Here is a 15719-nt window from a genome sequence, read left to right on the forward strand (position 1 = left end):
ATTTAAAACATGTTTTTTCAAAGAACCAGAAAACCAAATGAAATAATTTTATTTTTTAACCCGTATTTTGCCCAAGTTTTTATAGTGGTTTGTGCTTTGGAGTAGACAGAAATTTTTAATGCTTAACTTCCTCATTTTACACATTCCATTAACTTCTAGCAACCATATATTTATAGCTTAAATAACAGCCAAATTTATCATCTCAATTCCTGTACAATTTGCTCAAAATACACGGATGCAGGCATCTTAATTATTGCTTAAAAGGATCTGTACTATTAGTGTACAAGAGATAGATGGAAACTCTTTACCCAAAAAATCAAGACCAAAAAAATTACAACATAAAGTGCAAACCCCTCTCATTTTATTAAAATCAAAAGACTCTACTCTTCCCTTCCCCACCTAAAAAAACTCTCTCCACTCAAAGTGGTATCACCTTCAAAGCAGTAAATGATTCAAACATTCTCAGTTTTCTGAAAATAAGCTAATACTACAAAGAAGAAAACAGCTAGTTTTAGCTGTATTAGCTAAAATTAGCTAATACTAAAAAGAAAAAAAACAAAACCAAACACCTGTGCATTGAAATCCAGGAAAGCAAATTGAAGGGGAGCAGAAATAACAACAGAAAATGCCGCAAATCTGCTTTATCAGATTTTTTGGCAGAAAGAAATCTAATGAATGGTGATCACAAGACTTCATTTCCTCACAACATTGCAAGCCTGGTTGGCCATTAAAAAGTATATAATCAGAAAACTTGTACAAACAAAGCCTTTTTTTTTAATAGCAGTGAAGAATTCCTTCAGAATCAAAGAAAAGAAGAGAGGAGACAAATGTATTTCTTCTTCCTTGTTTATGTTAATTGTTAAAAAAGTGGAAGGTTCAAACAGAACTGGGCCTAAGCTGGCTATAACATAGGAACAACAATCCTAGAGAAAGTCCCACCAAGACAGACAATTACATAAAAGAAAGCAGACAGAACAGACATGGTGATTAGCCACAAGGGATTCTGGAAATGCATTAAGAGGCATTCATAGTATTTGCAAAATAGGATACTGTATGAATCATCACAGAACACAAATGTCTACGTAAACTGAAGTCATAAAAGCCAATGTGCATAGTAGAGGCCTAAATTATTTAGTAACTAAATTCATGTTTCTTTAATTATTTTCCAGGAGCTGCATGAGCAGCTCCTGAGCATGGAAATTTGTCACTTCTACCACTCACTGCAAAGGAAAGAGTAAGTACAAATGAAATCATACTTTCTGAAGTTATAGATACACACAATGAAATTTATGTTTAATTAACACAGCTCAAACAAATTAAGCACATCACAGCTGTACCTACCGCTTCAGTATGTATTGGGTGCACTGCAAAGAGCAAGGCTGCAACTACACTGCTCCTGTTGTCCAGGAAGAGCTTACAGACCTTGAGGAAGACTATGCAAACCACGACATGAAAGACCAGATTTAGAAAGTGGTAAGAAACTGCATTTAACTCGCTGAACAAGTAGTTTAAACGAAACGTTAGAACTGTAAGGGGACGATAAGATTTATGACTCCTCTCCTGAAAGAAAACAAATAGATCAATCAGTCACCACTAACTTACAGAATGACTTTCACTCCAAAATACCTTCCTAAACACTTATCCATACCTGAATCCCCTTCTACTGTCAGGCATCTACCTTCAAAACAAAGATATGAAAATCAGTAGCCCAACAAAAAAAAAAAAAAAAAAAAAAAAAGGCTCTTTTGCTTTTTTCCACTGGACATCGTTAAGGATGTTTTTCAGTAAAAACATGAAAAAATGTACTATTTGAAATTTCACTGGGGGAATTTAGGAACCTATTTAACCCTCAATGAATACAGAATTATGGCATCTGGAAGCTTTGGTTACAGGGTTTTTGAAAATCTTGTGTCAGAGTCCATTAGCAGAGCTAGCAAATACTATGTCACAAGGAACTAACCCCACAGGTTATGAACATAACAAAAGATTATAAAGTGGAATGCCTTGATAAGCAGAGAATGTATGAATGGGAGAGAATTTTTATTAATTTGCTCAGCAATAACAACATGTGTGACTTTTAGAATTGTATCAAAATCCTTTAGCTATTGCCATTTAACAATGATTACCAAGAGCTTCAGTGCTAGTGCAGGTTTTCAGATAATACATAGCCACTCCATATAGGCTACAAATCAGAAACGCTGAATTCATATCTATATATATGTATATATACTTCAATAAATTTAAATGAATCAATATCCTAATTCCAAGCTTTGTTGTTTGTTATTTTTCCTTCCAGGTTGCATTCAGAAATAAGTGCCCTTGCATGACAATATCTAATTTTTGCAGGAGAAAATAAATTGGTCAGAGTTCCTCAATTTTGATATTCTGATTACATAGGAACTAACATCATGATGCTGTGCGCTGTCAGTACAACTTCATTTTCTTTCCAGTTCTTTTACTAAACAAAGTGAAAGAATATAAGCTACATGTGTTCCTGATATTATTGTACAAAACACTAACGCCACCAAATTCCATCAAATCCAAGGTATTCTGTTAAAACAACACTAGGAAAAAGAAGTGTAAAAACACTCTGCAAGGTTTTTTTTAATTTCATAAATGTTTCAAAGTGTTTCACAAACCACCTACCTCAGACATTGGAGTGCCCCAGAAGTCATTCTGAAACAGATTTCTTAAAGGAGTAGAAGGATGCAAATCTTTATTGTCCAAAATTGCTGAAACATCATCAAAAACAAACCCACAAAAGAGACTGTTCCAGTAGCAGGCTGCCACCACACCAACTATTAGTGCTGCTTCCTTCAGGCTTACGTCAGCCATCTTCTCAAGGAGGTTTCATGGACAAAAGCTGAAATGTATGTAGAGAAACTTGAGTAGTTTTACTTACTAAACTTGATTTTAAAAAGTCAAATTAAGACATGAAATACTGTAGAAGTTAATGACACTGCATACCTACTCAGATAGAAAAGTTTCCTCAAGTCACACATGTAACATGGTTTGGTGTTTAAAGTAAATACTCTCATTAAAATATCTTACCCTTAAAAAGCCTTACAAAAGGTGGATACACTGCTACTCTTCATGTTTTACTTGCAGGGAAAGAAAAAAATTGCATTGATAATAAATTATGATGTAGCTTTTGGCAGACAGCTATTGCAGTTCAAGAGAATGCTGTCAACTGATCAACTATGAAAAATAATTTCTCTGGAATCCTGAGTAATTTAACATACACAAAATTCTAAGTTAGCAAAGAGGCAGATACTGTGTCAATTATTTATGGGGTTTAGATCTAAAGGTGTTTCTCAAAATATTTCGAAATCAATTAAAACTAAAACTTCAAACATTCTGATGAATGAACAGGAAACTTTTAGAACTTCATAAATACAGGGGTTCAAGGACAGGTAAAGGACACTAATAATAAAAAAAATAGTTAAACTTACCATTGAAGGTCACACTAGGCTCATTTACATTCTTTGTAGAAGTTCATGAAAAGGTCATTTTTTTCCCCCTCACCTCTGCCAGTTGCTCTGATGTCACTGACTCTTCATATGAGACTACTGTCTAAAAAAAATAATATACAAAAATCCAAAATTAACTTTACCTTATATTATTTTCTCTCATCTTGCTTAACTTCCTAAACCCTCAAAATTATTTATCAGCAGTTTTATGATTATTTACAGAACATTATATGAGTGAACTGATCAAAAGGTGAAATTACTGTGTGTTGCATTGTCCAAAAATACTGTTCTGCCTTGGAATAATAAGAAGGTCAAAGGTACTTCTTTTGACCACTAGTTGACCCTGCATAGACCACTGCCAACTATTGGGACTAAAGATACTGAAAAGCTACAGACAGTTGAACACTGACTTCATTTTGAGAAAATGGACATGACTGAACAAGAGTATTTTCTCCCCAGACTGTAGGAGGGGAGCATCTGTAAGGATACAGAGCAGCTAATATTAGCCAGATAATGCGGATCCATGAATACATAATGACTGCAGCTTTCTGTTTATCATAGTTCACACATCAAAGCTGATGAGCTATTTGAAAGCTACAGTCTGCTTTATTGTCCTAAACCCTGAAATCTTGGTGATTTTTTTTTCTTTGGTCTACTGGGCTTTTTAAAAAATGTGTTCAGATTTTTCGTAAAACATGCTGAACTGGAAAGGATTCACAAGGATCACCGAGTCCAACTTCTGGCCCTGCACAGGACAACCCCAAGAATGACACAATGTGCCTGAGAGTGTTGTCCAAATGCTTCTTGAACTCTTAAGACAGACATATTAGATAGATGATAGTTGATGTTGTTTGTAGTTTGCAGCATGGACCTGAGAGTTCACAATCACTCAGCACCAGAACTAGTGGCAAAGGAGCAGTAGGTACAGGAAGGAATATATGTGCAACAAGATGCAGGTGCAGCTAAACTGAAAACCAGGACACATATAATTACAAAGAAATCAAACCAAACCATTTGGTATTCCTCACATAATGGCAGTTAAAGGCTTTTGTAGTACTTGGAGCATTGGCTATTGATGTTACTTCAACAAAGAAAGCCTTTTTTTAAAGCTGCCACCACCTTTGTAATTAACAAAAAACAAGTAAAAAAACTACCACAGTGTTGAAGGTTGTTGCTACACCTTTTTCATGGAATCAGACAATGGTTCGGGTTAGAAGGGACCTTAAAGATCATCTAGTTCCAATTCCTCTGCCATGGGCTCAATCTGAGTACTTTAAAACACTAAGTTAAGTTTACAACTAAACATATCTATGGTCCTCTCAGCAGCCAGAGAAATCTTATTAAAAAAAGAAAACAAAGCATGTTATAGGAATACACTTTTGAACTTGAACTCATCACTTTTTTAGTTTCCCCTTCAAAGAAGGTGGATATGAAACATATGCTTTTACCCTGACAGAATTTGAAATTACAAGCTGTTGCAAAAAAGGAAAGAGTCCACTTCCTACTTCTTGAAGTTCACTAATTCTACTGAAAAGCAGTGATATCTGAAAAGGACCTATAATAAACTTGTCAGGATTTTCCAACATACAAGCCTTTATTACTTTAAATACTGTGACATAGTAATTTACCACACAGAAACAACTGTAAGATTTATTTAAATTTAACCTTTAAGAAAAGGCTTTGTTAGGTGAGTAGGGTTTTGGTGACTTCTAATTCTTTAACAACACTTATTCAGAAACAGCTACTATTACCCAACTAGCAAAAAACCAAAATTGATTCCTAAGTACTGCGTCTCATCAAAATGAAAAGCTTAACCAGCCTTAATTATTAGCTCTTTCAACTTTTAGTAGGTTTTCACTTTTCCACACGTGAAAAAGTACGTCAAAACATCTACTATACTTATCCCTTAATCCCAGGTGATTCTGATGCTTTCACAAGCCTTTCATTTTGCTCTGAATTTCTAGTATTACTTCCACTCACAACTCCACACTCTACACCACTATTGACCATGCTGTTCCCTGGCAGAGCTCCACTTACCTACATGACAGCTGTAGGGAAATACTGTTTTCATTTGAATGAAAGGGAACTCTTAAGCATAAATAAATTCAGATATTAGATAAATCTGAAGTTCATGTTTTAGTGACTAGCTCACCATCAGAAAACTCCAGAAAATATCCACATTTAACACTGAAAGCTTTTATTGCAATTCACCTTCTCCTTTACAGGCACATTTCAATCACAGCTACAATTACAACTACATGCAAATACATTGCTGTGCTTTGGTCTTTCAAGGCAAGTATTTGAGTCACAGACACTCCAGGCAATCCTGTACAGTTTTACTAAAATTACTGTAAGCAATGAATATATGCAACAAAATGCAATGTGCTGGTTTTAGCAGCAAGTCACCCAACCTATTGCTTGAACTGTATCAAACTTGGTAACCTCTAAAGCATCACACTATAACCCCCTCAAATTTTAGTTGTGTGCTAAAGCACTAGATCCTGAAAACAGAGAGGGATAATTGAAATCTGGTAAAGCCCCCATATTCAAGCACTCTGCTTCCAGGCTAAGCACAGAAAGAAAAATGGGAAATGTAAGACCACCATACAACCTGTAGATTGCACAAAACTGCAGTACAGGTACTTCACTACTTCTGACTTGCATTGTGGCATTCTAAGGTCTTATTTTCCTGAAATGTACTGTAAAGATACACAGAGTGAGGAAAATTACTTTTTTTCACCAGGTCTGATCACAGGGTACTTTTAATGTTCTTGCTGACTTAAAGCATAAATATGGAATAAAAAAATTGCAGTTCTTTATGTTAGCATAACAATGCAGATTTTGAGCAAGTCTTGCCATCAGAACTACTACTTCCTATTTGCTGGGTCTGCTACTGTAGCTGGGTCCACCCTCACACTCCAAGCTCCAAACCTCCAAAGATCATCAACATGTTGAGAATGTAGAACTAAAGCAGAGGTTTATAGAAGATCATCCATACTTGGTAAGCCAGGCAAAAGTATGCTTGCCCTTAAACTCAGTGGAAAACAGCAACTGCTTCTTGGCAACCAAAATTACTTTCACGCCAACTAATCTATTATCAGTTTGATGCTGGAAAGAAAGAAGCCATGTAAGGAGTATATAAGACTGAGAACCTTGCAAATCACAGATGTGCAAGAGGCTGCTGAAGCCTTGATATGACTGGGCTGCTCATGTGAGTGGATATATTCTCCTTCTTAGCCGACTGACATGTTGATCAACCCAAGCAGGGTCTTGCAAGTGCCACTACTTCACTTCCAGTGGTGGATGTATTTGATAAACACCTGTAAAATGCTGCCTAACAACTTCTTTGTTAAAACAGGCTTGCTGTGAGGGAGAACCACATCACTGCCTAGTCCTAAACATGCAAACAGTCTGACCATCCCTCAGGTTATTTTTTCATGTCACCTACCTGCTACTTTCACAGCTTCTAAGACTGCCCCTCAGATACCTTAACCAGCCCTTGGGCTGTATGACTGCCAGCTTGTGGTCTAGTGCACTGCCCCAGAGCTACCATTTGACTGGATGAAATCAGGACAGACATGTACTTCACATGCTTTATTACAAAGACTTCTTTTGGTGCTTTAATTTACAACAATATCTGACTGTGTCATGAAGAATATACAGCTGGAAACATTATGAAGAGCAAGGTAAACCTTGAGAGTCAGAAAATGCACAGTAGTCATCAGAGCCAACTGTAAAAACAAGAATACCCAGGCTGTGCAAAACAGCCTATCATTGGACTAAATCTCTTAGGCTGTTTGGCACAGAAATCTGCACTTTGCACTGCACCGTTTTCACATTTGTACAGAGACATTAAATGGAAAGGACAGAAGAGAACCAGAACTCTCAAGCCCATTTGGCTCATAAAGTACAGAATTCTCCTGTTCCAGCTTCTTGAGATCACTCTAATAGTTCATCCAGTCTTCAAGAATAACAGACGAGTAAAACATAAAGTCTCAGAAAACTGAAAAAATGCACTGACAAAAAACCAAGTAACAACGACCAAAAGAGACAAAGCACTTTTAGAAGGTAAGAAAACACAATATTTCTCAACAATTGCTACTAAATCCATGACACTATGGATGGTTTAGCACACCACATGTTGCAAGATGCAGTAGTCTGCATAAGAAAATCTCTGTCACAAATAAATGCATAACGATGTTCTAAGAGTATCCTCAGTTGGGAAATCTGGGTGTGCAGAAGCCATTTTTCGTCCACCAGAATTTAGAAAACATTGGCAAGTGTGTATCTTGGCAAGAATACAGCTACAATTCTGAAAACATGCAAAAGCTATTCAGCATTCCATAATTAGCTATCTGCCACCTTACAATAAAAGACCCTTGCAGGAACAAATATGTTTTTGTCTGTTAGACACATCTGACTATTAAACTTTAGAAAGTGAGTAATGACACTCACCGATTGAAAGGCATTAATAACAACGTGTTATGACAATTTACTAAAAAATAATCAGGCAATACTAGAGATTTATTTACTAGACACACAAACTATATTAATCACTGAAGGTTCTGAACTGTTTAGAACATTACTTACAGTTCACAGAGAAGACCTTCAAATTATCAAAGGTGGAAGAAAGTAAAAAGCTGTTAAAACCACTCCTAGGGTTATTTTTATTTTTAAACAGCTGAGCAACTAGTTCATCTAAGAGCCGGTAGCTGAACTAATGAATACCAGCAGATATATACAAACCAACAGTCATTTAAAAATAGCATTTTAATTCAGCTTCTGAGGCTCTGCTGATGTCCTAATTTGTATTGCCTACTTGCTAACCTTTGTTTATTTTTATTCTGAGTTAAACTGAACATTCTTTCTGCTGATTTAGTACAAGTATTTACTGACAGAGAGAGATCATAATTTTGTTTCTGTTTTGCCTTTCCAACAAAGCCTTAAACTTTATCTACTCATGCCACTCCAAGGTACAACTCCAATATGAAACACGCACAGCTGAGATTTAAATGATTTGGCTTAAATCTGACCTAGAAAGCAAGAAGTATTTGGAAAGATGAGAAGATAAATAATACAAGACATGCCTGAATTTCCCTTTCATCTTGCTGAAATCCTAAGCCAGGATAAATATAATAAGAAAAGTTTTATTGTGAAAAACCTTCTGCAAGGTTTTCACTACCAGATCAAGAGGCATGGGACTGGTAGGAAATACTCTTCACTACTCAGGAAGGTAATGGCCTCCAGCGTCCTCTTCACATGGTTCTGAATGATTATCTAGAAGAGCACGGGCAGTGGCGGTTCTGATACAAAGTCAGAACACGTGTTGCAGACCAGATGAAAGAACTCCCACGGGGAAAGAACTTGCTGGCAAACAGGGGGCTGGACCAACACTAGGGACATTTTAGGTTACTCTGGTACAAACAAGGACCAAAATGTAACACAATTTAAAATGGGTGAGATGAAGATCCTGTTTTAGCTGGTGGTTTAGCTTCAATTTGCTCAATGCAACCGGTACATGCCACTTGAAATACAAACCACACAGGTCTGCCTTGTACTTTATAACTTAGAAACTTAATAACAGAATCTCACATTTCCATGTCAAACCTTTAGGGGTTTTTACTACATTCAAACAGTAGCAAAATAATACCCGTTCTATTTAGAGCAACTACATAAAACATCTTCTGTGGCTGCACTGATGCAAAAATAGTGTCTCTAAAATAACATTTACCACCACTCTCAGTGTTTCAGAAATGCAACAGCACAAACTGTATGCTTGTTTACTCCAAAGAATAAATGAACAAAAGCTACCAAAAGCTACATGTGAGGTATAAGCTGAAAACACAGCCTTTAGACTCTGCTACTCTGTCCTTACTTAGTATGCTGGGTCTGCATAAGATTTCTTGTGTACTTTAAATAACATTCCATTAGGCTTTTCATGGTGCAGTTTTTCTATTAGGTCTTTGCAAGGGCACACTGTTACCAAAGCTGTGATTTAACATGTATGCCTAACTCTTCTATCAGAGTAGGTCAAACTGCTCACTATGGAGCTGAATTGATTTCTTGGCTCCAGAACTGTAAGTATCTATTTCCACTAAGAGAAGATCCACTTACACAAAGTTCATAACATGAGGTGATGCAAAACATGCTAATTTACTTGGTCCAAGCCATGATGTATTTTAAATATTTTGTCATTTTGTGTGGGGTTAGTACTTTGATTCCTTTTACTCTTTTTTCACTTTTGGAGTTTCCATGCCCACCTCAAATCCAAATACCTTTTACTTCTGCACCAATGGTCTTTACTAGCTGCACTACACAATTACAACCCAGATATGGTTTCACTACCAGTAAATGTAATAACGTGTTCTCTGCTGATTCTGCAACAGAATGCTCAACAATACTGATGCATATTAAATAAAGCACATTAAATGAAGCACATACTGGCATTAACAGCTGGTTAAGATGATGAAGATGATTAAAAAGAAAAAAAAAAGCTCCTATACAGCAGCATTCCAGCATCAATGGATTATTTTCTCTACCACAGAAGGATTCATTTCCTGAAGGCTTAGTTTGTGGCTAAGGTGCCATTACTTTCTGTGTCACTTCCTACACTTATAAAAGTCCCTGCTACTAAGAAACCATTGTTTTACACCTAATTAATTTTATTTTTAGTAACATTACCCATTCATTAAATATAACGCAGCCTCCTTCCCTAACTACACAGTTTGCCTTTTGCACCCAATATGGAACTATCATTAACCAAGCCCTGGCTGAGATATAGAAGTCTTTGGAGTTGTGCTGTGACTGGAACAAGCTGCATAACTATAAGAAGCACAAAACATCTTGCATCTTGTCAGTCTCCATTAAATATCAACACTGATCAAGAGACAGCAAAAAAATTGAAAACAATTATTAATCCAAAAAATGGCAAAAGTACAAAGACAACGTTATAAATCACCTTTCTCTTACCATCAAAACCAAAACAAAATAAATCCACTTCAGCTCTCCACAGCTGTTAAATAAACAAATACAAAGAGATAAACACGCCTGGAATGGTTACTAGTTTTCTTTTTTTATTTGAAAAGATGTTTCCACACCCATTTAACTAAAACACAGGATCCCAAACTTTCTCGGCTATCAGACCACTACCAAAACTCAGATTTGCCGGCTAGTAGTACCCAACGGATTCAAGCAGTTTATAGGTGTGATTTTCCCCGCTCCTTCTGGTCCCCACTGTTCCCTCCCTACCCCCAAAGCACACCCGGGCGGTCCCCGGGCAGTCCCGCAGCTCTCCCGCCGGCCGGGCAGGAACCAGCACGCTGCCCGCAGCGCTGGGGCGAGGCAGCCAAGGTAGGGGCAGCCGGGGCGGCGGAGGCGGCAGAGCCAGGGCGCGGTCCCGTTCGCCGCTCAAGCGCCGCAGTCAGCGGTCGAGGCCGCACCGCAGCCCGGCAGGCGCGGGGGCTCACCGACGGGGCACGGTGGGCACGGCCAGCGGACCGAAACTACCGCGGGCAGCGGCTACACCAGACCCACCCCTTCCTCCCTTCCTCTCTTCTCCCCCCTACCCTCGGCTAGGCCCGTCGCGGGGCGCGGCCGCAGCGCCGTGCCCGCCCTACCTGAGGCCGACACAAACGCTGGAGCCGCGGCCCCGCCACCGGAGCCGCCACCCACCGCGCACTCCGCCGCCGCCGCACACAGCGCATGCACGCCGTCCCGCAGAGGCTGTCGGAAAAAAGGTGGACGGTGCCGTCGGTCCAGACGCATGCCGGGAGCTGTAGTCCCGGGGAGCCCGCCCGGTGGCGGGGGTGGTGCTGGGGGCCGTTGCCCCGGCGAAGCGGCGCTGTCGGGCGGGATCGCGCCCGGCCCGCCCGGCTGCCCCTCGGGACTGGGACAGCCCGCTTGGCACCGGGGGGCTTGTCTGTGGGTGCCACGGAAGCGCTGACTTTTCCTGCGCCCACGAGTATCCGGGTCCGCGGGAGAGTCTGATGGCGTCGCCTGGCAGCAGCCGCCGTCATCCTCCGGGAGCGGTGAGGCCACGGGGCGGGGGGTGCTCCGGGCAGGGAGACCAAAAGCCGCCCCCGGCCGGAGCGGCCCGCGCTCCCCCGGGAGCAGCCGGGCTGGGGGCCGCTCCTGCGGGCCCGCTCCGCTCCTGCGGGCCGGCCGCGGGTGCCGGGCAGGCGGCGGCGCAGGCTGAGCCCGGGGAGAGAGCGTCCCGCCGGGTCTGCCCTCGGCTGCTGCCTCTGCTGCGCCTCCTGGGGAAGGCGGCTGCAGAATAAGGCAAATTGTTAGTTCAGCAGAGCTGGAATGAAACAAAAATTGTCTCAGCAGCATCCTGGAGGGATCCTGGGCTGTCATTGTGTCTTGTGTCTGGGATATGCCAGACAGGAGAGAATGGGAACCTGCGAAGATCCTCTCTTGACTGGGGTTTTGTAATTAAGATCTTGTGCTTCGCAGAGCTACTCCGGGTAAATGCAATTTGAAAGTAAAAAGTAGCTTAAACTGGATTACGCCATGTAAACAATGCGGAGTTAGCAGAGCACATCTCTGGCGTGACTGTGGTGCTTCTTGATGTGAAGTTCCCCTCGTGTGCACATGGCTCTGTGCTGCCCATTGTACACAGCCCGCTGGGAAAAGATCAGCTCTTCCCAGTGGTGCTTGATCTCGCTGTGATGGTAAGGTGTCACCTTGTGAGCTTGCCTGCCTCTGCGTGGTTTCCTGCAGTCAGACAGGGGCATTGTTGTTCTGGTAGTACTTTTCCAGTACTGTTGTTTGGAGGTACTCCAGACTTCCTTTTCCGTCTGAGACTGCTGAACTGTACAGCATCTGGATGTTTTATGTATGCTCGATTCTCTGAGTCCAGAAAGTCTTATGATGACTAATACCAAATCCCCATCTATTTCACACATTTTGTAGATCCATCAGCTCAGTGTCTCACCACATGGATTATCTGTTTACTAAAATCACTGGTTTTAGTTGTTGACAACACATGAGTGAAGGTGAAAAACCTCTCAGTTAGATAAATTCTCTCACAGTATGTACATACTGTGGAATAAATGCTGTGCATAGGTTGTGCCCTCCTACCTTACTGTAGCTGGTCTCCCAACAAGTTGGATTCAGTTTTTTATGTACAATCCAATTATGTTTTATCCTTTTGGATAAAATTTTAGGATGGATATTTTCTTAGAACCTTATTTTGTAAGTGAAGGGAAAAAGATATATGAGAGATGGAAGGTGGGAAAGGATTGACAGTAGTAAGTTTGTGTATTTGCTTTGAGAATAGTTTTGATGGTTGAGCATTTAAAACTTCTAAGTTTTACAACTCATTGCTTAAGAAAAAATGAGTATAAGAGTTTAAGAACTCTTATTCTTAGACAAGTATGTCTGAAATCAAGTAGTATTCAGTTAACTGAATAAGTCAAAGTGCCAGTATTCTCCTTGTATTATCCTTTGCCATTACAACAAAACAGAAAAGCAATAATGCATATAAGGTGTCGTCCTTGTGAAGTCATGGATCGAATGTAATGCATGTTTTATGGTTAGCAAACATTGAAGAAATACAGTAAATATAGGGGACCTTTCAAGTAGTTCACATGTTCAGAAAGGATGAAGGTCATTTTTATCCTCCTTTAAGCATACAGTTGTATTTCTGAGTCTGACAGCTCTTCTTTCAGAATGCTTAGGCATATTAGTTTTGGAAAGTAATACAAGTTTCAGCCTTTTATTAATGAAGGAGGTTTCAGTTGTTGAGTCTTTAAACTGGTGAATAAGGAACAGGGTGTGTGATGGATCATATCTCAAAAGATTGTGCTCAGCATACAGCGTTGCTGAAGTTATTGATTGAGCTTGATTTTTTTTTTCTATAAAATACATACCTCTGCTGTGTCGTTCGTTTTTTGAATAATACTGTATTTACTGTTCTAGTTAGCTTTATTTCTTTCTTATTTTTTCTTAACCATTTGTGCTGTATTCATAATTTAGGGCAATAAGTAGATTAAAAATGTTCTGTTCTAAACTTGGCAGAATTTACTTTCTGAAATATTGATCAGAAAGTCTAGAGACATCTCCAAAGAACAGAATAATCCAGGATTTCCAATCCCTTCTGCCTTTTTCAGATACTGCATTGACTTTCAGGCATGAAAGAAATCACTGTGGCCCAGAAGAACCAGTAGGTAAGCAGTAGAAAAAAACTTTCCCCTACTTTTTGATGAGGTTTTTCTTAGTTTCCAGGTTGAATAATGTCCTTTGTCAATTCAAGTATTCTAATCAAAAAGAAATGATGTTTAATACAATGTCAAGAAGTTGGTGCTTACAGTATCAAACTGAAAGTGTTGTTTGTGTTTTAAATATTAGAAATAATGATTTTTGTGTTTGTTCATTGGCATAAAAATACCACATTAAGAGATGGGGAAGAAAACAAGGACATTGAAGTTAAAATATAAGTTTCATGTGTGTCCTGATCTTCACTGATAGTTTTAAGAATTCATTGAGTATGCATGGTGTAATTCTTAACATAAAGAAAAAATGGTTTTATTATAGCCTCCTAGTTTGCAATAGATCAAGATGTGAACAGAATGTTAATCACTGTTACAGTTATTTGAATCATCTGGTGTGTTCAGTGGCCAGCCTCCATTAAATCATTTGACTTAAAATTGGTTTGCACTGATAATACCTGATAACTGTTATTTTAATCTTTGTTCCAGGAAAAAAAAAGTCATACCATCAATATGGCACCTGTTTTAGATTGGAAGAAGCTCATGAAAGTTGATCCAGATACTCTGCCTCGTCAAGAGGAGCTAGCGGACAGATTGCTGGATATCATGATCAAGGTGCTGGAGAAAATGGGAACATGAGGGTTCTGTCATCCCTTCTTCCCTAAACCATCTCTGGTCCTTCACATACATGAAAGATTCATTTTGTGTATTTCATTGATACTAGTGTAAAACCACTTTCGTCTCTTTTGTTAGGTTGATGGGAAAGACTTAAACACTGAAACTCCAGAAAAAATGGTACAGCTTTTTAAAATTACTCAATCACTACTGAAGGTTTGTATTAAGGCTTACTTTCTTCAATTCTGCAGATGCATTTGTTTTGCTTTGTGGGTTTTTTGTTTTGGGGTTTTTTTTTTGTTTGTTTGTTTTTGTTTTGGTTTGGTTTGGGGGTTTTTTGTTTGTTTTTTGGTTTTTATTTTGTTTAAATAGAAGCACCTTTTTTTCCCCTGTTCCTGAAAATACTGCTTACTCCTAAGGTAATTTATATGCCAAATGTGTGCTTGCACCTGAGCTGTTGGAATTTGGTAGTGGGAGGTGAAGTGAATTGGAGTAACATTGTTAGATAGATGGAAAATGCAAATAAATGTCTCAAAATTAATATGTTCTAAACATAAGGTCTATGGAACCATGTTTTAATTTATGGTAGTAGTAAATATTTATTCTTTGCTTGAATAGATGAAAGCTCAAGAGGTAGAACTGGCACTAGAAGAAGTTGAAAAAGCTGGGGAGGAACAAGCCAAATGTGGTAAGCAAGCTTTTTTATGCTCTTCCTAAAAGATTTGTTAAATGTGTTTTTAGGTTTTTGTTCTTGCTGTTTTGTGGCTTTTTTTTAAGGTTTAGAGAGCTGGACAAAATACCAACTGCTCTGAAGTCAGTTGCTTTAATGTATTGTTTTATGTGTTTTTTTCCTTATTGGGTAATTCACTGTATCTGTTGTGTTTTAACAGAAAATAATTTTAAAACCAAGCTGATAAAACTTCAAAATGAATTAGAGGTATGTTTTAAAATTTTGTTAGTGTGTAAAGTGCTCTGGTGGGGTCTTTTAATTATTTTATTTTAGACTAGTATTTAGTCTTGTAAAGTCGTGAAGTAGCCCTGCATTTTAGCAAATGCTTTTTATTATTTTTTAGATATGCAGCAGTCTTGGATGAATAGTTACTTGAGTTTTTCACACTTGAAAAATCCCATTTATTTTAGTCTTAGTATCTGCTTTGGTTTTTTAGTTCTTTCTACTTTGAATATCTACTATATTTATAATGTTATTTTAATGCTCATAAGATGGCGCAAAAATGTGCTTTTGGTCGTGATACTCGTTTTTTGCGTGATGAGATCCACCAGCTGGAAAAGGAATTGGAACAAAAAGAGAGACAGTTAACAGATACAGAAAAGGAGTTGGAAAAGGAGAAGAAAGTGAATGAACAGGTATGAAGGATTTGAGCTTGACATCTTTAGAAGCTGTCAAATATTTTGAAAAGTTGAT

The 15719-nt window shown here is 38.8% G+C and overlaps 2 protein-coding genes across 3 annotated transcripts in view; one reads left to right on the plus strand and one right to left on the minus strand.

Moving 5' to 3' along the window:
- TMTC3 (transmembrane O-mannosyltransferase targeting cadherins 3) overlaps positions 1-11180 on the minus strand; it is a 29743-nt gene extending 18563 nt beyond the window's left edge. The window contains exons 1-4 of the mRNA XM_041474386.1: positions 11087-11180; positions 3453-3573; positions 2647-2863; positions 1342-1560 (exon numbers count right to left, since the gene is read on the minus strand). Coding sequence (XP_041330320.1) covers positions 1342-1560; positions 2647-2835 — 408 coding nt within the window. The 5' untranslated portion in view covers positions 2836-2863; positions 3453-3573; positions 11087-11180. The remainder of the gene's footprint in view (positions 1-1341; positions 1561-2646; positions 2864-3452; positions 3574-11086) is intronic.
- A 78-nt stretch (positions 11181-11258) lies between these two features.
- The window catches only part of CEP290 (centrosomal protein 290), a 48805-nt gene continuing 44344 nt past the window's right edge, over positions 11259-15719 (plus strand). For both annotated transcript variants that reach the window (XM_041474243.1, XM_041474244.1), the window contains exons 1-7: positions 11259-11497; positions 13583-13639; positions 14171-14296; positions 14435-14512; positions 14915-14984; positions 15187-15233; positions 15518-15661. In XM_041474243.1, coding sequence (XP_041330177.1) covers positions 14195-14296; positions 14435-14512; positions 14915-14984; positions 15187-15233; positions 15518-15661 — 441 coding nt within the window. In that variant the 5' untranslated portion in view covers positions 11259-11497; positions 13583-13639; positions 14171-14194. The remainder of the gene's footprint in view (positions 11498-13582; positions 13640-14170; positions 14297-14434; positions 14513-14914; positions 14985-15186; positions 15234-15517; positions 15662-15719) is intronic.

This window comes from Pyrgilauda ruficollis, unplaced genomic scaffold (assembly GCF_017590135.1).
Source record: "Pyrgilauda ruficollis isolate IOZ18807 unplaced genomic scaffold, ASM1759013v1 scaffold32, whole genome shotgun sequence".
Taxonomy (NCBI): Eukaryota; Metazoa; Chordata; class Aves; order Passeriformes; family Passeridae; genus Pyrgilauda; species Pyrgilauda ruficollis.